This window comes from Bombina bombina, chromosome 6, assembly GCF_027579735.1.
Source record: "Bombina bombina isolate aBomBom1 chromosome 6, aBomBom1.pri, whole genome shotgun sequence".
Lineage (NCBI taxonomy): Eukaryota > Metazoa > Chordata > Amphibia > Anura > Bombinatoridae > Bombina > Bombina bombina.
In genome coordinates this window covers 338627009-338649997 of record NC_069504.1, presented here as the reverse complement: position 1 = coordinate 338649997, position 22989 = coordinate 338627009, and the positions used below count along the sequence as shown (strand labels likewise).

The 22989-nt window shown below is 36.7% G+C and overlaps 1 protein-coding gene across 2 annotated transcripts in view; it reads left to right on the top strand.

Annotated features, from left to right (window-relative positions):
- STAB2 (stabilin 2) overlaps window positions 1-22989 on the top strand; it is a 324351-nt gene that overhangs the window by 133694 nt on the left and 167668 nt on the right. For both annotated transcript variants that reach the window (XM_053716971.1, XM_053716970.1), the window contains exons 17-24: window positions 587-667; window positions 1230-1382; window positions 9148-9210; window positions 11953-12048; window positions 12908-12994; window positions 13259-13370; window positions 19842-20022; window positions 20929-21019. In XM_053716971.1, coding sequence (XP_053572946.1) covers window positions 587-667; window positions 1230-1382; window positions 9148-9210; window positions 11953-12048; window positions 12908-12994; window positions 13259-13370; window positions 19842-20022; window positions 20929-21019 — 864 coding nt within the window. The remainder of the gene's footprint in view (window positions 1-586; window positions 668-1229; window positions 1383-9147; window positions 9211-11952; window positions 12049-12907; window positions 12995-13258; window positions 13371-19841; window positions 20023-20928; window positions 21020-22989) is intronic.

The following is a 22989-nucleotide window of genomic DNA, read 5'->3' as shown; positions in this document are numbered from 1 at the left end:
GAATTGTTATTTTTATCTTTGATAATGTTCAAACAACTCTGTATTTTTTTTTATTTGATCCAAAACTATTCTAATGTGTTATATCAAAATGTTTTATGTGTGTATATATATATATATATATATATATGTATATATATATATCCCTTTATATAAGACAGTGCTAATAAATAAATCAATTACTCAGTCAAATTTATATGTTAAAATTTACTATTTTTTTAAATTAAATTTTAGCATATAAATTTGACTGAGTAATTGATTGATTTATTAGCGCTGTCTTATATTTTCCCTTTCTTAAAGGGATATAATCATAAAATACTTCTCAATCTTGTTTTATGATAGCCGCTTTATAAATGTATTAATTTAAACTTTTGTTATTTATACAACATATAGTTTGATACAACAATTATTGTACTTTGAAATATTTGTATAAATATCTTCTAATATACCACACTTATTGTGAGTGTAAAAATAAGATATACATACTGTATATCCCATATCAAGGACTAATAGAATAGAGGCGTTCTCTTTAATTTTCTATTTTATGTTATATGAAAATGTAATATAAATCCTTTTTTTCACTTACAAGCTGGATGTTGCCAACATTATCTCCTCACATCAAATAATGAGCATGGCGAACCAGCTAATCCAGTTCAATACAACCAACAATGTAAGTCTTACAAATATGCTGCTGTTCTAAACCTAATTGCCCACATTACTGCTTTGAAAGGCTACAACAAACAAATCAGAATTCTCTTTACTTGCATTGAATCTCACAACCTGTTTGATCTTATATGGTTCACAATTATCTCCTTCAAAGGTGTCTGAAATATTTTCCCTTTATTTTGTGTTTAGTTTTTATTAAGGGAGTAGCAATTCTAAGCATACAATTGTCACAGAACAGACTAGATGAGCTAGCCAGACTGGAAACTGGAGTTTAAACAAGAACAACTCTTTCAATAACTGCATACAATTCTCATCTACTTTATTACCTGCAAATACTGCCCTAACTGCTTTAAACATCCACATTCTGCACAGGATGTTCCCTGTGCTGTTCTAACTACAGGAAATGTTGTGAGGTGCTAACCATGCAATATCTATTGATATTTTACACATTTATTATTTCATTCTTGCACACAGGCAATCTATCTGCAACCAAAGATAATTTTTGCATAGAAACTAAATTAGAATAAGATTGTGGATTATGATTTTTTTCTTGTTGTCCTATAAAGGGTCAGATTCTAGTGAATGGGGAGGAGGTTGAAGAAGCTGATGTTGCAGCAAAAAATGGGCGTATTTATACTCTAGATGGGGTGCTAATTCCGCCATCAATTCTGCCAATTCTGCCCAGCAGATGTGATGAAACTAAATATGAGTTAAAGCTGGTAAGTGAAATTTGTATTGTAAATTACATTTAACATTAGAAATACTTGTACTGCTATTAAAGGTGGCGTCCTTTTTTCCTGTAAGTGCATAAAATAATATAACGTACTGGAAATTTTCTTTTTATAAATGAGGCCAGGTGAGAAACATGGCGGCGGTGTTGGGATCCTGCTCTCCCCCTTCTGCACTTTTCAGTACCTACCTCCAATCCCATCTCCCTTATTTGAAGTCCACTGTATTTGCATGTTCTCTCCCCTCTCCCTCAAAGTGACAGTCATCTATCGCGCTCCTGGACCGACCTCCTAATTCCTTGACAACTTTGCCGCCTGGCTTCCTCACTTTCTGTCTACAAATATACCTACCCTAATTCTTTGGTACTTCAACATTCCTATTGACAACCCATCTGCCCCTGCTGCTTCTAAACTTCTTTCACTCACATCCTCCTTCAGTCTGTCACAATCCACCCTATTCCCTACTCACCATGATGGACACTACATCGACCTGGTATTTTCCTACCTCTGCTTTATATCTGACTGTTGCCCTTTTCCCATTTCAGACCATCACCTGGTCACCTATAATATTACTACAACAGCTAAACCAACTTCTCCATCCCGCCCCCGCACCTGTAGAAATCTACATGCTGTGGATCCGCTCCAATTTTCAAAAATCATTCAAGATCTCCTCCCTCACACTTCCACTATAACCTACCCTAATTGTGCTAAGGCCCACTATAGCAAAACTCTCTCCTCTGCACTAGACACACTTGCCCCTCCCCGACTGCGCAAAACATCACGCCGTCAGTTACAGCCCTGGCACTCTCAGCAAACACATTATTTGCAAAAATGCTCCCGTACTGCTGAGCGTGTCCTGAGCAATACTCACTCTGAACCTGATTTCATACACTATAAGTTTATTCTTCGGTCATACACTTCTGCCGGGCCCTTCACTTAGCCAAGCAAACCTACTTCTCTTCTATCATATCTACTCTTTCCTCAAACCCTAACTGACTCTTCTCCACCTTTAACTCTCTCCTCTACCCACCTGCTCCACAACCCCCATCTGTCTTGAGTGCTCAAGACCTGGCAGACTATTTTTTAAACAAAACACGTGCTATCCAAAGCAACATCCCAACACCAACCTGCAATATTTCAACATCAGGCCATGTTACTCCGTCTGCCACCCTCTGCATCTTCCATCCAGCCACTGAGAAGGAAGTTTTTTCCTTACTATCTTCCTCACTATCTTCCGCTCGACCCTATCCTTTCCCATCTAATGCCCTCATTGTCTTCCACTCTCAATCCTGCTCTTATTCATATCTTTAACCTGTCTCTCTCTATCGACTCATTCCCATCTTCTTTCAAACATGCAAAAGTCATTCCCATATTCAAAAAACCCTCCCTTGACCCTAATCTCCTGAAAGCTACCGCCCCATATTAGTGCTTCCACAAACAACCAAACTTCTTGAAAAACTAGTTTACAATCGCCTAACCCACTTCCTGTCCACCAACTCCTTGCTTGATCCCCTGCAATCTGGATTCTGCCCCAAACACTCAACTGAGACTGCCCTTATCAAGGTTACTAACGATCTTCTGTCTGCTAAAAGTATTGGCCACTACTCTATGCTCATCTTACATGACCTCTCAGCTGCCTTTGACACAGTTGACCACCCCCTCCTCCTACAGACCCTTAGCTCTTTGACCTCTTATTTAGGATTCACCCCTATCTTTCTCACATGTCTTTTTCTGTGTTATTTGCCGGTGACTACTCCTCTCCAATGCCTCTATCTGTTGGAGTACCTCAAGGATCTGTTCTGGGTCCTCTACTCTTCTCCATTTATACTTCTTCCCTAGGTAAACTTATTAACAGTTATGGCTTCAAATATCACCTTTATGCTGATGACACCCAGATCTACCTCTCCACCCCTGCTCTCTCTCCCTCTGTCCTTTCTCATGTCAGTGACTGCTTATCTGGTATTTCTTCCTGGATGGCCTCTCACCACCTAAAGATTAAAATGTCCAAGACTGAGCTCCTTCTAATCCCCCCCCCCTCAAGCTCTACGGTGACTTCTCAATCCCTGTCAACGACATTACCATTTCCCATCGCCCCAAGTCCGCTGCCTCAGAGTTACACTTGACTGAAATCTATCCTTCATCTGCCACATCCAATCGCTTTCTACATCCTGCCGCAACCACCTACGCAATATTTCCAAGATTCGCCATTTTCTGAGCACTAACACCACAAAGCAAATAATCCACTCCCTTGTTATTTCCCGACTTGACTACTGCAATAACCTACTTACTGGCCTTCCTCTTTCCCGCCTCTCCCCCCTTCAATCCATCCTAAATGCCTCTGCCAGGCTAATCCACCTTTCCCCTCGCTCTGTATCTGCTGCACCTCTCTGCTAGTCCCTTCATTGGCTCCCCATTCACAACAGAATTAAATTCAAAATTCTCACCCTTACATACAAAGCTCTCACCAACGTCGCTCCCCACTACCTATCCTCTCTAATAAACAAGTATACTCCAGCCCACCCACTAAGATCCAAAAATGACCTGCTCCTTGCATTTTTGACTATCACCTCTTCCCATGCTAGACTGCAGGACTTCTGTCGTGTAGCACCTACCCTCTGGAACACTCTCTCTCATGCTGTCAGGCTTTGCCCTAATCTATCTTCCTTCAAATGCTCCCTTAAGACTTTTTTGTTCAGAGAAGCCTACCACCCAACTCAATAATAAATTAATTTCACTTACCTAACAACATTTCCCTAATCTAACTCTACATTAACATCTTTCTCAATCTTGCAGCCCTCACCTTCTGTTTCTCAACCTCCTACCCTTCTAGATTGTAAGTTCTTACGGGAATAGGGCCCTCAATTCCTCCTGTATGTGTTTGTAAATGTTGTCCTGTCAATATATATTTAGTAGACAAGAAGTAAAGGGCTACTGATAGTCAGTAAACTGGCTCAAAGATACCCTAGGGAGGTGCTGAAAGGGTCGGAAACCAGAAGCAGCAGGTTCAACCAATTATACAATAAGGAGGTACACCCTCAATGTACCCCTTAGTAAAAATAAGAAATGCAAGAAAATAAGTATATAACTCGCGCTGTCAATGCATGCAAAAAATCTGTTAGAAAGCTAACTGCTTACTATAAATAAAACTAACTTTTACATGGTAAATGAATCTAACAGTAGCAAAAAATAAACAGTTTAGTAACACTGTATCAAACAAATGTTTATATGTTGCTTGAAGATTTCAGAGTGAGTACAAAGGTTCAATAATATAGTCACGAGAGATACCCTCAATCCTATAAGGTAAGTTAATTGTGGTACAGTGGGAGGGGAGTCTGATCACGACAGTGGCTTTTCAATGCAGCATTCTTTATGTCTTCAATATTGAATCCTCAGAGAATCCCCCAGCAATAGAAGTAGTCAGTGTTTCCTCAGATAAAGAAACAACAAAAAATGAACCAATATAGTGTGTACTGATTTATTACCAAAAAAAGGTTAAAAATATGCCAATGCACTCACATTTACAATCCTCAATCTTATGAGGTATACATTGAGCCTTGAACTAGAAGCTTAGTACTCAGATCCTTGCCGTTATTAAACTAACTGCTACAGTCCAAACAGTTTTAGCTCCATGTAAAGGTCTCCAAATCACTAGTATCAGTTATGCCGCCAGGTACCACTCTATTCTTATGCGTTTCGAAGTGAACACACTTCTTTGTCAGATACAGTTGCAAGAAAAAGTATGTGAACCCTTTGGAATGATATGGATTTCTGCACAAATTGGTCAGAAAATGTGATCTGATCATCATCTAAGTCACAACAATAGACAATCACAGTCTGCTTAAACTAATAACACACAAAGAATAAAATGTTGCCATGTTTTTATTGAACACACCATGTAAACATTCACAGTGCAGGTGGGAAAAGTATGTGAACCCCTAGACTAATGACATCTCCAAGAGCTAATTGGAGTGAGATGTCAGCCAACTGGAGTCCAATCAATGAGATGAGATTGGAGGTGTTGGTTACAGCTGCCCTACCCTATAAAAAACACACACCAGTTCTGGGTTTGCTTTTCACAAGAAGCATTGCCTGATGTGAATGATGCCTCGCACAAAAGAGCTCTCAGAAGACCTACGATTAAGAATTGTTGACTTGCATAAAGCTGAAAAGGGTTATAAAAGTATCTCCAAAAGCCTTGCTGTTCATCAGTCCACGGTAAGACAAATTGTCTATAAATGGAGAAAGTTCAGCACTGCTGCTACTCTCCCTAGAAGTGGCCATCCTGTAAAGATGACTGCAAGAGCACAGGGCAGACTGCTCAATGAGGTGAAGAAGAATCCTAGAGTGTCAGCTAAAGACTTACAAAGGTCACCTGCAAATGCTAACATCCCTGTTAGCGAATCTACAATATGTAAAACACTAAACAAGAATGGATTTCAAGGGAGGATACCACAGAGGAAGTCCAAACAAAACATTGCTGCACGTTTACAGTTTGCACAAGAGCACCTGGATGTTCCACAGCAGTACTGGCAAAATATTCTGTGGACAGATGAAACCAAAGTTGAGTTGTTTGGAAGAAACACACAACACTATGTGTGGCAAAAAAGAGACACAGCACACCAACATCAAAACCTCATCCCAACTGTGAAGTATGGTAGTGGGGGCATCATGGTTTGGGGCTGCTTTGCTGCGTCAGGGCCTGAACGGATTGCTATCATCGAAGGAAAAATGAATTCCCAAGTTTATCAAGACATTTTGCAGGAGAACTTAAGGCCATCGGTCTATCAGCTGAAGCTTAACAGAAGATGGGTGTTGCAACAGGACAATGACCCAAAGCATAGAAGTAAATCAACAACAGAATGGCTTAAACAGAAGAAAATACGCCTTCTGAAGTGGCCCAGTCAGAGTCCTGACCTCAACCCGATTGAGATGCTGTGGCATGACCTCAAGAAAGCGATTCACACCAGACATCCCAAGAATATTGCTGAACTGAAACAGTTCTGTAAAGAGGAATGGTCAAGAATTACTCCTGACCATTGTGCACGTCTTATCTGCAACTACAGGAAACGTTTGGTTGAAGTTATTGCTGCCAAAGGAGGTTCAACCAGTTATTAAATCCAAGGGTTCACATACTTTTTCCACCTGCACTGTGAATGTTTACATGGTGTGTTCAATAAAAAACATGGCAACATTTCATTCTTTGTGTGTTATTAGTTTAAGCAGACAGTGATTGTCTATTGTTGTGACTTAGATGATGATCAGACCACAATTTATGACCAATTTGTGCAGAAATCCATATCATTCCAAAGGGTTCACATACTTTTTCTTGCAACTGTATATATATATATATATATATATATATATATATATATATATATATATATATTGACTCAATTTAAGTAATCAATAATGTATTAATGTTATTGAATTCATTTTTAAAAGAAATAACATTCATTTCGCAACCTCAAACTATTTTTATTACTGTTATCATATCACAACACAAGATACTCTATTTTCATGTTATTTTACATACCCACATTTTCACCTTTTATATTTTTTAAAAGCTCATACAATAGATCTTTAGGGTGAACATATACCACTTAAGTACAAAGAATAAAAAATATTTCCAAAAGCCGCACCTTAAAAAAATGCAAAAAACTTTATTCTATCATATGAAAAATAAAATATTCTCATTGATCAAAATAATAAATACATAAGTAAAAGCCTAACACATTTCGGCTTAGCACACTGCCATATTTATAGACCTGACTTTTTTTTAAATAAACAGCCTCATCATTCCACTGATAGATTTCCTGATTTGTATTTATTGGAAACATGAGTATTTTTATCTTTCCATTCATACAGCTATTTTTTCTGTTTTCGACTAGTACCCTGTTTTAAATGCCTGGTTGACTGATTAATATGCTTTATGGTCATTATTTGATCAACATCTGATTCAGAATGTACACTGAACTCATCTGTACTAGCTATTTTTTCCTCCCCTTCTTATTGTGAACCCTCATCTGATGGTAAAGTCTTCATTCCTTAACAGGAACCATCCTCATCAGTGGTCTCCATATACGTCTCAACAAAAGTGACTCTTTTCTTATCCCTATATGTTCTCCTATTTTTGTAATATAGGGATCATACCTTTTTATTCTGTTATTTTTATGTTTATTCATTTCACTCTTTAAAGCTAAAACTTTCTCTTTTAACTTTTGTAGCCGTAATGTCTTATATTTTAATCAATAGTCCCATAAGTCTTATAGAACACTTGGTAAGGATGTAATTCCATTCAGCAATAATTTCTACTCAAGCGCTATTGTTAACCATGAGCTTGCTCAAGTAAACCCTCTATCTATCTATCTATCTATCTTTCTATCTATCTCTATCTATCTATCTATCTATCTATTTATTTATTTATTTACTCTGAATGTGTAATACAAACAGATTTAAAAGGTAATATTATTGCGATCTTGCAATATTGTTTGCTTAATAACAATATTGCTCCTCTTGTAATCTTAACATTAATAAATGCTATATAGAATGATGTGTTTAAAGCAAATTAGCCTGAGAATAAGTCACCTTGCATATTAGACCCTTGTATTTAGCGCTGCAAAACCTGTTGGCGCTCTACAAATAACTGGTAATTCTAATAGATTTTTTTTTATTATATTATTTTTTTAAATATTGAGAAAATAAATGTTCAGTTTTAGGGGCCGAATGATCAAGCTCCGAATAGAGCTTGATGTACCTTTTTCCGCGCGAGCCTTTGGGCTCGCTGGAAACAGCAGTTATGACCGCTGCTCCATAACTGGTCCGTCTGCTCTGAGGCTGCGGATATCAATCCGCACAATCCTATATGATCAGGCTGATTGACACCCCCTGCTAGCGGCCGCAAATCTGCAGGGGGCGGCATTGCACAAGCAGTCTACAAGAACTGGTTGTGCAATGATAAATGCCGACAGCGTATGCTGTTTGCATTTATTGATGTGCGGCGGACATGCTACATCGTATCATGTCCGTCCGCATTTTAATAAATCGGCCCCTATGTCTCCATGAAGCATTGTAACTTAGGTTTTCTTCTCTGCCGAGCCAATTAGGGACAGCTATAAATTGGTCACTGGAGTGTGCAACCAATGAATTTGTGTTAAGTCTGAAATCTGCTTTTCCACTTTTCTCATAAATTGGAACGCACAATTTTTTTAGAATTAAGTTACAGGAAAAGGGGACACAATAAATAATTAAAATATATTAGTTTTAAAGGGACACTGAACCCAAATTTTTTCTTTCGGGATTCAGATACAGCATGCAATTTTAAGCAACTTTCTAATTTACTCCTATTATCAAATTTTCTTCATTCTCTTGGTATCTTTATTTGAAATGCAAGACTGTAAGTTTAGATGCCGGCCCATTTTTGGTGAACAACCTGGGTTGTTCTTGCTGATTGGTGGATAAATTCATCCACCAACAAACAAGTGCTGTCCATGGTCTGAACTAAAAAAATAGCTTAGATGTCTTCTTTTTCAAATAAAGATAGCAAGAGAAAGAAGAAAAATTGATTTAAAAAAAATAGAAAGTTGCTTAAAATTGCATGCTCTATCTGAATCATTAAAGAAAAAAATTGGGTTCAGTTTCCCTTTAAGTTTGTTTTTTACTAAATATAATTTAACATTTTTCTTTGTTGTATATATAAATAGTTAAAGTAAATAATATAGATACTTCTACATGAATGCCCTGTTCTGTTTGATTATAGGGTTCCTGCGTTTCTTGTGCCACTGTATATCTGAGTAAATGTCTAGGACAGTCAACTCCTACGGTAAGAAGAATATTATGTTTATGCTTTTTTACTACATGTAATCTTAATTCTTAGGTTGGTAATATTGTATTGTAATCAGATGTGGTTAAATCTATTACATACCACTGTCAGTTTATGCTTTCTATGCACAGTAAAATGTTTTTAAAACATATGCATACACAAGGGTTAATATTTGTAACATCTTAAAGAGCCACATAAATAAAAAAAAATATAGATGTGTATCTATAACTGTAAAATTAAGTTAATATTAGAGCAGTAGAGATTTGTACAAATCCAGAATTCCGAAATCCAAACTTACTTCTTTTTTTCTCCTGTCTGTAAGTTACTATATTCTCTGCCGGTGTCTTTGGTTTGATTTTTGGTCTTCCAAAATACAAATACTCATCTATATTTATTTAAAACATCTATATTTATTTAAAACAACAAATATTACCTTTCTGATTACAGAACTTTCTGACGGTACTATGTATAGAAAAGTATTGAATATTATATAAAACTACCTTTAGGTTACATGTATAAGTGCTATGTAAATATTGTCTAACTGACATAAGATATTGTTGTCCATTCGCCCTCCAAACTGTCCTATTTTACTTTCTAAAATACAAATCATTTCTGGTCCCAAGTCATTAGGATAAATATTTGTTTATAGATTTTTGTTCTTGACGAGTATTTTTTATTAATTTGGTTTAGCTTTAATATATTATTATTACTATCTGAAAGTATAAAGCAAATGCATAATGCTTTATATACAATACTTTTATTAGCAATACATTTATAGAATGTATAGGGCCCAGCTTTACAGTTTGTTGTATATTTATTGTTAGTTGTCTCACTGTCCACCAATAAAAAAATTAGAGTTGTTTTTAAAAGCCAATAAGCAATCAGTCGAGGGCTAGTTGTACACATACACTTCCTGTTAGCGTAAAACGTAAGACATAAAACCCAGACTTTTTCTTTCATGAATCAGAAAGAGCATATCATTTTAAACAACTATTTGCTTCTATTATTAAATGTACTTAATTTTCTTGATATCTTTTTGCTAAAGGGGCAGCACTGTACTACTGGGAACTATCAAAACGCATCTGGTAAACTAAATTGAAAGAGGCATATATATATACAGTATATATATATATATATATACTGTATATAATATATAAATATATTATACAGTAAGTATATATATATAGGGAAAAGAAAAGGAAGCAAATTAGATAATACAGTACCTTACTTTTTTTCAAATTATACACTGCATCTGAATCATAAAGGAAACATTTTGGGTTTCATGTCCAATTAAAAATGAAAATAAACAGCTTTAACATAACCCATTTTGCATGTTACAACAGTGTAACATTTAAATAGTTCTCATATGCAGGATCTCATTTTTACTATTTACTGTCCCTTACATTTAGTATAAAAATAAATTGTCCACATTGGCCAGATTTTCTAGGGTTAAACATATGGAGACAAAAGTGTGTGTGTGGGGGGGGGGGGTTGTCAGCTGATTTGTTTAAGCTTTGGGAGAGCATAAAAACCAAGTATAACACTAGGCTGTCTGCATTTTGTCACCAAGAACATGGGGTTTCACTACGTTTTTACTATCATGTTTCTATACATTTACTATCATGTTTCTATACATTTACTATCATGTTTCCATACATTTACTATCATGTTTCCATACATTTACTATCATGTTTCCATACATTTACTATCATGTTTCCATACATTTACTATCATGTTTCCATACATTTACTATCATGTTTCTATACATTTACTATCATGTTTCCATACATTTACTATCATGTTTCTATACATTTACTATCATGTTTCTATACATTTACTATCATGTTTCCATACATTTACTATCATGTTTCTATACATTTACTATCATGTTTCCATACATTTACTATCATGTTTCTATACATTTACTATCATGTTTCCATACATTTACTATCATGTTTCCATACATTTACTATCATGTTTCCATACATTTACTATCATGTTTCTATACATTTACTATCATGTTTCTATACATTTACTATCATGTTTCCATACATTTACTATCATGTTTCCATACATTTACTATCATGTTTCCATACATTTACTATCATGTTTCCATACATTTACTATCATGTTTCTATACATTTACTATCATGTTTCCATACATTTACTATCATGTTTCCATACATTTACTATCATGTTTCTATACATTTACTATCATGTTTCTATACATTTACTATCATGTTTCTATACATTTACTATCATGTTTCCATACATTTACTATCATGTTTCTATACATTTACTATCATGTTTCCATACATTTACTATCATGTTTCCATACATTTACTATCATGTTTCCATACATTTACTATCATGTTTCTATACATTTACTATCATGTTTCCATACATTTACTATCATGTTTCTATACATTTACTATCATGTTTCTATACATTTACTATCATGTTTCCATACATTTACTATCATGTTTCCATACATTTACTATCATGTTTCCATACATTTACTATCATGTTTCCATACATTTACTATCATGTTTCTATACATTTACTATCATGTTTCCATACATTTACTATCATGTTTCCATACATTTACTATCATGTTTCTATACATTTACTATCATGTTTCCATACATTTACTATCATGTTTCCATACATTTACTATCATGTTTCCATACATTTACTATCATGTTTTCTTTCCTTCTTCTAAGTTTCTGTTTTAAATTGCAGGATATTTTTTCACAAAGATGTATGCATATGTACAGTGTAATGGGATTTGATTATCCTAGAATAGGCTGTTCTAGGTACTGCAATGTAACTGTGAAGGTAAGCAAGGATTTTCCCTCTCTGATATTTGTGTTTTTGTACTTTTTTAGCTAAAAGATATTTTATGAAAATGACACATAAAATGAAACTAAATAACATGAATTATTAGTTATATATGTTTATAAAAAAAATTATTAAAATAACTTTTGTAATGACAGCAGTGTTTTTTAATCATTTATATTTTTCAGATTTCCTGTCATATGTATATTTTTTTCATTTCCTAAAGCTGTTGTATCCAGGTTCTATTTCCAGAACTGCAATATGAGGTGGATTTATTAAGCGACACTTGCAGCTTTTGTAGCTTTGTGGTGCAGGCTATCATGCATGTGCAAGAGCAGGGAGTGACATTGCACAAGAAAGCTTTTGTGCAATGTTAAATTTCACCACACAAAGTATTACTTTTAACAAGAGCGCAAGAATAGAAGCACTATTGATTTATCTTAAGTGGTGTTATCTCTCAATATTTTTGCACTCCACTTGTAATTTAGGCCATCATTTTTTAGGTAAAACTAGTTAAAAGGCTGTGCATTTTGTTCCATCCTGGTGTCATTCTTGGTTCCTATACGTTTTATATATTCTTTTTCTAATCATGTATACATAATTACCTGTTGGTTTATGACATTTAGTGGCAGCTTCCTTTACTTCTGACAACCTTATTTAACAAAGTAGCTACAAAAATTCCCATAAACATTTATGGAAAATTTGTAGAAAACAAAATATCATATAATTCTTAGTCACACTTGATTAGAACATTTGTGGACTGTAGTACATTATGGTTTTGAAGATAAACAAAGATGAATTATGTGCAATCATGCAATGTAGTTAAATTATCCTGCTAATGTAGTTAATTTATTTGCAGGTACCCAACTGTTGCAAAGGTTTTTATGGCCCAGAATGCCATCAGTGCCCTGGGGGTTATGCCAAACCATGCTCAAGAAATGGACAGGTAAAAAAAAATAATCTCTAAAGTAGAAGCTAACATCCTAATCTTTAGCACGATCGTTACATACATTCTTGTATTTAAGTTTGAGATTTTTAAAACTATTTAAAGGGATGACAAACTACAGAGATTACTGCTGTGTATTTTGATCATTGCAGTACATACATAGGTTTGGAATTCTGACAGACAGACAGACAGACAGACAGACCACTGAATATACACAGCATTAAGAAAGTTTATTAAGGGTTAATTGTATTACTTTTTTCCTAGTGTATGGATGGAATTACTGGAAATGGTACTTGTGTTTGTGATAAGGACTTTACAGGGTCAATCTGTCACTTTTGCTTAAATGGAAATAAATATGGCCCCAGATGTGACCAAAGTAAGTACGCTTAATGCTAATAATCATTTTTAAATATTGGAATAATGTATCACACATGTCCGTCTGTTTTGATGAAAACATATCATATTATTATAAAGAAAGTATATATTAACATACGATCACAGAGAATAAACTATTTACTGGTATGGTAATTTACAATCTAAGAGGTAATTGGGTTCTTAAGCAAAACTTAAAATAATGGCTAAAATAGAATGATATAGGATGGGATATGTATTATTATGTATTGAAATATAGGACTAAAATAATCTTATATACTTAACCCTCGTGTCTAATTTTTATTGGGTTTTATTAATTTGCTGTATATTATATACTGTATAAGTTGTGTTTATTTTATTTAAGAGCGCTCTTTAACCCCTTCCCCCTTGATCTCGTAGTTCTATGTCATGTGGTGCAACTACCAGTGTAACACCTAACATAGAACTACGGCAATCCTGTCTGCAGCCCTCTCTGGCTCAGTCCCTCTGTCAGTTTTGACAGCGGGAGCCTCAACCCGGAGGTCAGAAAGCATCTGCCTTCATATGGTAAGGGGGAAATATACCAAAATGAGCCTAGATTAATATCTTGGGATGTCTTACCGATAAATGTATCACCATAATTCTGATTTTTATTTGTAGCCTGGTTTCACAAACACAGCCTAATAGTACTTTTTGGCTCTTAGATTATTGTGTGTCAAACAGAGATCTGAGCAGGCACAACAATTGAGTGCAGTGGTAGAGTATTCAACAGATTTTAATCAACTAAATAAGTTTGTTCTACAGACCATTTAAAGGGACACTGAACCCAAACTTTTTCTTATGTGATTCAGATAGAGCATGCAATTTTAAGCAACTTTCTAATTTACTCCTATTATCAAGTTTTCTTCGTTCTCTTGCTATCTTTATTTGAAAAAGAAGGCATCTAAGCTTTTTTTTTTTGGTTAAGTACTCTGGACAGCACTTTTTTATTGGTGGATGAATTTATCCACCAATCAGCAAAGACAACCCAGGTTGTTCACCAAAAATGGGCCAGCATCTAAACTTACATTCTTGCATTTCAAATAAAGATACCAAGAGAATGAAGACACTTTGATAATAGGAGTAAATTAGAAAGTTGCTTAAAATGTCATGCTCTATCGGAATCACGAAAGAAAAAATTGGGGTTCAGTGTCTGTGACAGACCCTTCTGTCAGGACTGAAGGAGTTAATTGTGTTTAGCTAAGAATCTAATTTCTAAAGACAGGTTTTCTGGCCTCAGCTATTGTGTGCTATAATTACATTTAAGTAATAAACAGGCCATTGTTTAATCACCCTCAGAGAGCAGAAGCTAGGTGATAAGACAAGCCAAATGTGTTTAAGTTGTTATCTGCCTAAGTAAAGTATTTAAGTAATGTAATTCTACTGTTTCATAAAAGGGCGTCTTCCCCTTTTTATCTAAATGTACAAGAGTCTTTCAACCCCCCCATCTGGGGTCAAACCTGTATAAATACTAGGCATCTAGCCTTTAATAAATGACATTCTGTTTTAAACCTGAAACTGGCTGGGTTGTGAATTGCTGATTCCCTATGCAGGACATTGTTCCCTGGTACTAACCCTTGGTACACTGTTGGTACCGTAACATTGGTGGCAAGCGACGGAATGAACCTTATCGCCCAGAAGAGCAACTACACAAGCCAGTAACCTCAGGAAGAGGGGGATTATTACAATACTGACTAAGATGGAAAGAGTACCAGGAACAGAAGGAACCAATGGGCCCAGCATAGCAGACAGAACCCCCGCAGAAGCAAGCTTTGATCGGGCGGTTAAAATAAGACTGGCACATTATGGCCCCAACCCATCTGCGGAAATTATCGACCGGGTCATAGCAGCTTTGGAGGCCAACCTACTTCGCCAAAGCGGCGCTGCAGCAAACCCAGTGGAAAAGAGAAAAGTAAATTTTGCAGCTTTTAAAAACTTCCTGGAAACAGAAGGAGAGATTGATGGGTTCCTTGCGGATTTTGAGAGGCAATGTGCACTACACAAGGTACCCGCAGAGGACTGGGTCACGATATTATCCGGAAAATTATCCAGCCGGGCCAGTGAGGCTTTTCGGGCCATTCCAGATGAGGAGGTTGGGGATTATAATACTGTGAAAGAGGCTCTGCTCTCCAGGTATGCGGTTACACCGGAGGCATACCGGAGGCGGTTCAGAGACACTGTTAAATTAGCTGGTGATTCCTACGTTGAGTGGGCATGTAAGGTGCACCGCACAGCAGCTCACTGGATAGCGGGGTGCCAAGCCGTATCTGGGGAAGAGGTGCTGCAGCTATTCCTGTTGGAACATTGCTTTGACAAGTTATCAGCAGGAGTTAGAGAGTGGGTTCGGGACCGTAAACCCTCCACCCTGCATGAAGCTGCTCGCCTGGCAGATGAGTATATGGATGCTCGCAAACTGGACACTGCTACCACTAAGCCCCCTGCTAGAGTGGAGTACAGACCCCCAGTCACCCCAGCAGCTGCCAGTTACCAACCCCCGGCGCACCGCTATACCACACGGCCTCCGGCCACGAACTACCCTCAGAGAGCCCGGTTCAATTCACGGGGCTACTCACAGCCTATTTGGTGCTTTGGATGTAAGCAACTAGGGCACAAAAGACCAGAGTGTCCCCTAAATGCAGCGAACCAAGCACAGTCCTGGAGAAGACCCGCCGGCGGAATCCCACGTAACTCTCAGCCTGCGGCCCGCTACGTAGAGGCGCAAGAATGCTGGAGCATCCTACATGAGGCAGACCTTGTGCAAGCTGCCCACCGGAATAACCGGCAACTGGTTAAAGTGAATGGGAAGAAGGTCAGTGGTCTACGGGATACTGGTGCTACCATGACCTTGCTTCAAAAGAACTTGGTGTCTGAGAAACAGTACACTGGAGACACTGTGGCTGTGAGGGTAGCAGGGGGCGATGTGTTCAGCCTACCTGTTGCCAGGGTACATTTGGATTGGGGAGTGGGCGCTAGACCTGTGAATGTGGGGGTCAAGAAGGACTTACCTGCTGATGTTCTTCTTGGAAATGACTTGGCTCCCCTTGTTTCTGCCTATGCTCCCATGGGTCCCGCTGATGTTAACCCTGTGACTACCCGTGCTCAGATCCGTGCAGCAGAGACTGACCCCCCTGCTGCTAAGCCCCAGGACGCTGAGCTCAGTAAATCTCTATCCGCTATTGATACGTGGAAGTCCCGTTACAATGCGCTGATGAAGGAGAAGAGGAGCGCAGAGGAAAAAGCACGTTTAGAACGTAAATCTCTGCTAGACAAGCTGCACCGACAGACTGCAGAAAACACCAGCTTGAGAGTGGGACATGAAACCTTAAAGACAAACTTAGCGACACTTGAGGAGAAGCTGACGCTGGCTCATAGTGAGGTGCAGCAACTCAAGGGCACCCTATGTCAGTATAAAGGGATTGTGGATACCTATAAAGAGCAGGTACAGAAAACTCGTAAAGAAGCTGATGGGATTTTGAAGGACTGTTTAGCCCTAGTCTGGGCACTGAGGAAGTTGAACCCTTCTTTGTATGGACAGGAATTCTCTCTCATAACGGGAATACAGATGGATTGTCCTGGCAAACTGAAATGCCTACCACCTCCTAGTCCGGTCATCCCCAGGTTGACCCGCCAAAGGGTCAAGCCGGGTCTGCCGGAGTGTTCCACAAGGGGGGAGATATGTGACAGACCCTTCTGTCAGGACTGAAGGAGTTAATTGTGTTTAGCTAAGAATCTAATTTCTAAAGACAGGTTTTCTGGCCTCAGCTATTGTGTGCTATAATTACATTTAAGTAATAAACAGGCCATTGTTTAATCACCCTCAGAGAGCAGAAGCTAGGTGATAAGACAAGCCAAATGTGTTTAAGTTGTTATCTGCCTAAGTAAAGTATTTAAGTAATGTAATTCTACTGTTTCATAAAAGGGCGTCTTCCCCTTTTTATCTAAATGTACAAGAGTCTTTCAACCCCCCCATCTGGGGTCAAACCTGTATAAATACTAGGCATCTAGCCTTTAATAAATGACATTCTGTTTTAAACCTGAAACTGGCTGGGTTGTGAATTGCTGATTCCCTATGCAGGACATTGTTCCCTGGTACTAACCCTTGGTACACTGTTGATACCGTAACAGTGTCCCTTTAACCTTTTGAAGATTGGAGGAAGCATTTAAGAAAGGAGGAGTTCCAGACAGGAGATGCAACAATATAGAATTCTTGAAGATGGACATGGCTCCTGATTGTGAAATAGAAAAGACCTAGTGTATCATGAGTCAGAAACAGAGGACTGTTTATATGGATTTAGATACTTATGCTGAGTAAGGGAGCAGTATTGTAAGAGCTTTGCAGGTTGAGGTCAGTATTGTAATCTTTATTCTGCTGAATATGAAAAGCTAGTACAGTTGGGAGTAGTTGATATAGAATAATGTGTGAGGAGGATCAGATTGTCAAAGGCATTTAAAGTGAAATGGAGGATGGAGAGATGGTAAATAATAAGGGTAGGAGAAACTAATAAAGGGAATTAGTGTTTTTGGTGTTTGTTGTTAGGAAGAGATGGATTCGGGAAATGTTGATCAGCTGAGCTTGGCAGGGTATTTGGAGTAACTAATATGAGGGCAAAGGAGAAAGCTCACTCAGGCATGTTTCCAATATAGTTGACCTGAGGAGCTGATGTGATTTGTAAGGCATTTAAAGTAAGAGATATTTCATATTTTAAATTATGTGAATTGTGCTAGAATCTCTATTTTTTAAATATTTAGCTTCAATAATGAGGAGTTATCCTGGAAAACATGTAATTTAGGCATTTGTTGGCTAGAAAAAGAAAAGGTCAAAGGGTGATTTGAGTTTGAGCAGTAGAAGTCATTAGTTGAAGTACTCCAACAGACAGAAGCAGGGGGAAGCAACAGCTACCTGAATAGATAGTGTTAGTAATAATGGTGATTGTCAACATGAGTCATAACACCCTGAGGTGTCACAGCCCCACTTGATGATGTCACTTTGCACATCTATTTATGTGAGATTGCAAGGAAATGTTTATTTTTATAATATCAATTTTGGGTTTAAAGATTCACTAAGATATTGGGTAGTACATTTAATGGATGATGTGGATACAGTAGGAAGTAGAGAAAATAAGTTTGCAATTTGAGGACACAGCTGATACCAAGGATGAGCAATACATTTGTCTAGAACAATGAATGTCATTGTGTAGAAGAGATAAATAAAACTTATAGTTAAGGAGTGAAAACTCATTAAGAGTTGCTAAGAATATAGGGGTCTATCACAATATATATAAAGATTTATCTACAAAAATCTCTATAGACTTTAATGGTGTTTTTGTTAAAAAATTTTAGATATGTTTTTCTAAAAGGATTGTGATCAACCCATAGTTGTTTGAAATGCTATGGTTATAGTAGGTAGTGGGAGGCAATAGGTTCAGGTCATACTGGTAAGGGCCATGTCATCTAGAGTCAAACAATTGTATTGTATAATTAGATAACAAGCTTGGGGCAGGAAATGATTACGACTCAAGTGAGGAAACTTTTAACTGATTTTTAAAAATGCTGAAATAAGAAACATTATAGTGTATAGATTTTTCGAGACCAGAAGGACAAATGTTAACATCCTCAATGAAAACAGAATAAAATTACAGAACATGCTCAAAGAAATTGCTGATTGGTCCAGGCAGAGGTAGATGAAGACAATTTACAGAGAAGATAACATAGACCGATGATGCGGCAACAAGAAAAATAAAGGAGACGGACCAGGGTGTAAGTTCTAGATGGTGTAATAGGAGAAGAATAAATGCCTTCACCACCTCCTTATTTATTTCTTGGGTGTGGCTAAATTGAAGACCGTCATATGAGAGAGCCACATTGGATGCAGTGTAAAACGAGTATTCTGTTAATGCTAGGAAGTTGTGAGAGTCAGAATTGCTGCCTTTTTGAGTGCAGGACCTGCTATTTTAAAAGCATAAAATATCACAATGAAAATAGTTTCCACAGTATGAATATTTAGGGAATATTAACACTGATCTCTTCATGCAGAATCTATAAAATATATTTTTAACATCTAGCTACCCTCTTACATGTTTTATGATGCAGTCACAGCCATGGATCAATACAATAAAATAAAATAGACTCAATGTGTTATAATGAGTAATAAGTTGCAGAGCTACACTGATTTTTAATTTAATATGAATATCTTTATTTATTATTGTATTTATTTATTTTATTTAGTTCCCATTATTTAAGCTTTAGGTCTTTTTATGTGATGTGCTCATGAACAAATATAACTCATTGGAACCTGTGATTGTCATTCATTTGTATAAGGAGATTCAATTCTTCACCAAAATGTCCTTTTTCTTTGTAGGTCTTAAACTTATTTAATGTTAACAGAACACATAAACAAATGTAAGTGTATAAAAGAATTAATTTGAAATATGTTCATTTAAATGTCACTTTGTATTAGAATGTCAGTGTGTACATGGTACATGTAACAACCAAATTGACAGTGACGGTAGCTGCCTGCCTGGATCCTGTAGGGGTGGCTATGCTGGAAAACTGTGTGACAAAAAAACAACTCCATGTGGTCCTCTTATGAGTTACTGCCACGCCCATGCGGACTGTGAATACAGCAATGGTACACCAAGGTATGCCGCTTTCTCATTTGTGTATCTTAAACATTTCCACCTTTACTGACCCAAAAAGCACCATAAAAGTACATTTTAGTACTAAACACTAACAGGAAGTTGATGGGCACCTATGTATAAAAAGCATAAGAGCATAAATCTCAGTCTAAATATATCAATCTCATCCATTATTAAACTTGCAACAAACTGCTGATAAACTTGTCTTCCCTTGCATATAAAACATCTCTTTTTCTTGAGTGGAAGGTATACTTATTAAAGGGACAGTCAAGTATAAATTAAACTTTCATTATTCAGATAGGACTTTTAATTTTAATCGACTTTCCAATTTACTTTTATCATCAAATTTGCTTTTTTCTCTTGGTATTCTTAGTTTAAACTAAACATAGGTAGGCTCATGTGATAATTTCTAAGCCTTTGAGGGCTGCCTCTTATCACATGCTTTTTAAATCTCTTTTCAACACAAAGAGACAGAAAGTACACGTGGGCCATATAGATAACACTGTGTTCAGGCACAGGAGGTTATTTAAGATCTAGCACAATACAATGCTAAATTTAAGGCAATAGATAATAAAAAGTCACAGTCATGTGATCAGGGGGCTGGAAGAAGGTTCCTAGATACAAGGTAATCACAGAGGTAAAAAGTACATTAATATAACTGTGTTGGTTATGCAAAACCGGGGAATGAGTAATAAAGGGATTATCTATCTTTTAAAACAATATCAATTCTATGGTTGACTGTCCCTTTAACTCACAGCCATTATATATAGTGTAAAATCTATCATTTATCTTATCTTGCATTTATCTATCTATCTTTTTTTCTTTGACATGGGAACTCTGTTTTATATTATACTACAATTTTACAAGTTTTTTATTCATCTCTTTTAATGCTATTTATTTATTTTACAGCTGTATATGTAAAGCAGGCTATGAAGGAGATGGTATATACTGCACTGAAGTGAATTCTTGTATTACAGCTAGTGCCGTTTGCCATGTGAATGTAAGCATTAGAAATATATAGTAATGCCATAACCAAACTCTACAAGCCTTTTCTCTATGAATAAAATGTGGACCTTTTCTTTCATGTAATTAGCAAGAGTCCATGAGCTAGTGACGTATGGGATATACATTCCTACCAGGAGGGGCAAAGTTTCCCAAACCTTAAAATGCCTATAAATACACCCCTCACCACACCCACAATTCAGTTTTACAAACTTTGCCTCCGATGGAGGTGGTGAAGTAAGTTTGTGCTAGATTCTACGTTGATATGCGCTCCGCAGCAAGTTGGAGCCCGGTTTTCCTCTCAGCGTGCAGTGAATGTCAGAGGGATGTGAGGAGAGTATTGCCTATTTGAATTCAGTGATCTCCTTCTACGGGGTCTATTTCATAGGTTCTCTGTTATCGGTCGTAGAGATTCATCTCTTACCTCCCTTTTCAGATCGACGATATACTCTTATTTATATACCATTACCTCTGCTGATTCTCGTTTCAGTACTGGTTTGGCTTTCTACAAACATGTAGATGAGTGTCCTGGGGTAAGTAAATCTTATTTTCTGTGACACTCTAAGCTATGGTTGGGCACTTTGTTTATAAAGTTCTAAATATATGTATTCAAACATTTATTTGCCTTGACTCAGAATGTTCAACATTCCTTATTTTCAGACAGTCTCATATTTGGGATAATGCATTTGAATCAATCATTTTTTTCTTACCTTAAAAAATTTGACTTTTTTTCCCTGTGGGCTGTTAGGCTCGCGGGGGCTGAAAATGCTTCATTTTATTGCGTCATTCTTGGCGCGGACTTTTTTGGCGCAAAAAAAATCTTTTCTGTTTCCGGCGTCATACGTGTCGCCAGAAGTTGCGTCATTTTTGACGTCCTTTTGCGCCAAAAATGTCGGCGTTCCGGATGTGGCGTCATTTTTGACGCCAAAAGCATTTAGGCGCCAAATAATGTGGGCGTCTTGTTTGGCGCTAAAAAAATATGGGCGTCGCTTTTGTCTCCACATTATTTAAGTCTCATTATTTATTGCTTCTGGTTGCTAGAAGCTTGTTCACTGGCATTTTTTTCCCATTCCTGAAACTGTCATTTAAGGAATTTGATCAATTTTGCTTTATATGTTGTTTTTTTCTATTACATATTGCAAGATGTTCCACGTTGCAACTGAGTCAGAAGATACTTCAGGAAAATCACTGCCCGGTGCTGGAGCTACCAAGCTAAGTGTATCTGTTTCTCCAGCTGTTGTTTGTATTGCATGTCATGACAAACTTATTAATGCAGATAAAATTTCCTTTAGTACTGTTACATTACCTGTTGCTGTTCCGTCAACATCTAATTTTCAGAGTGTTCCTGATAAACACAAGAGATTTTATTTTTTAAATCCATTTAGAAGGCTATGTCTGTTATTTCTCCTTCTAGTTTACATAAAAGTCTTTTAAAACTTCTCTTTTTTCAGATGAATTTTTAAATGAACATCATCATTCTGATACTGATAATGGTTCTTCTGGTTCAGAGGTTTCTGTCTCAGAGGTTGATGCTGATAAATCTTTGTATTTGTTCAAGATGGAATTTATTCGTTCTTTATTTAAAGAAGTATTAATTGCTTTAGAAATAGAGGATTCTGGTCCTCTTGATACTAAATCTAAACGTTTAAATAAGGTTTTTAAATCTCCTGTAGTTATTCCAGAAGTGTTTAATCTCCCTGATGCTATTTCTGAAGTAATTTCCAGGGAATGGAACAATTTGGGTAATTCTTTTACTCCTTCTAAACGTTTAAGCAATTATATCCTGTGCCATCTGACAGATTAGAGTTTTTTGGGACAAAATCCCTAAGGTTATGGGGCTGTCTCTACTCCTGCTAAATGTACTACTATTCCTATGGCAGATAGTACTTCATTTAAGGATCCTTTAGATAGGGAAATTGAATCCTTTCTAAGAAAAGCTTACTTATGTTCAGGTAATCTTCTTAGACC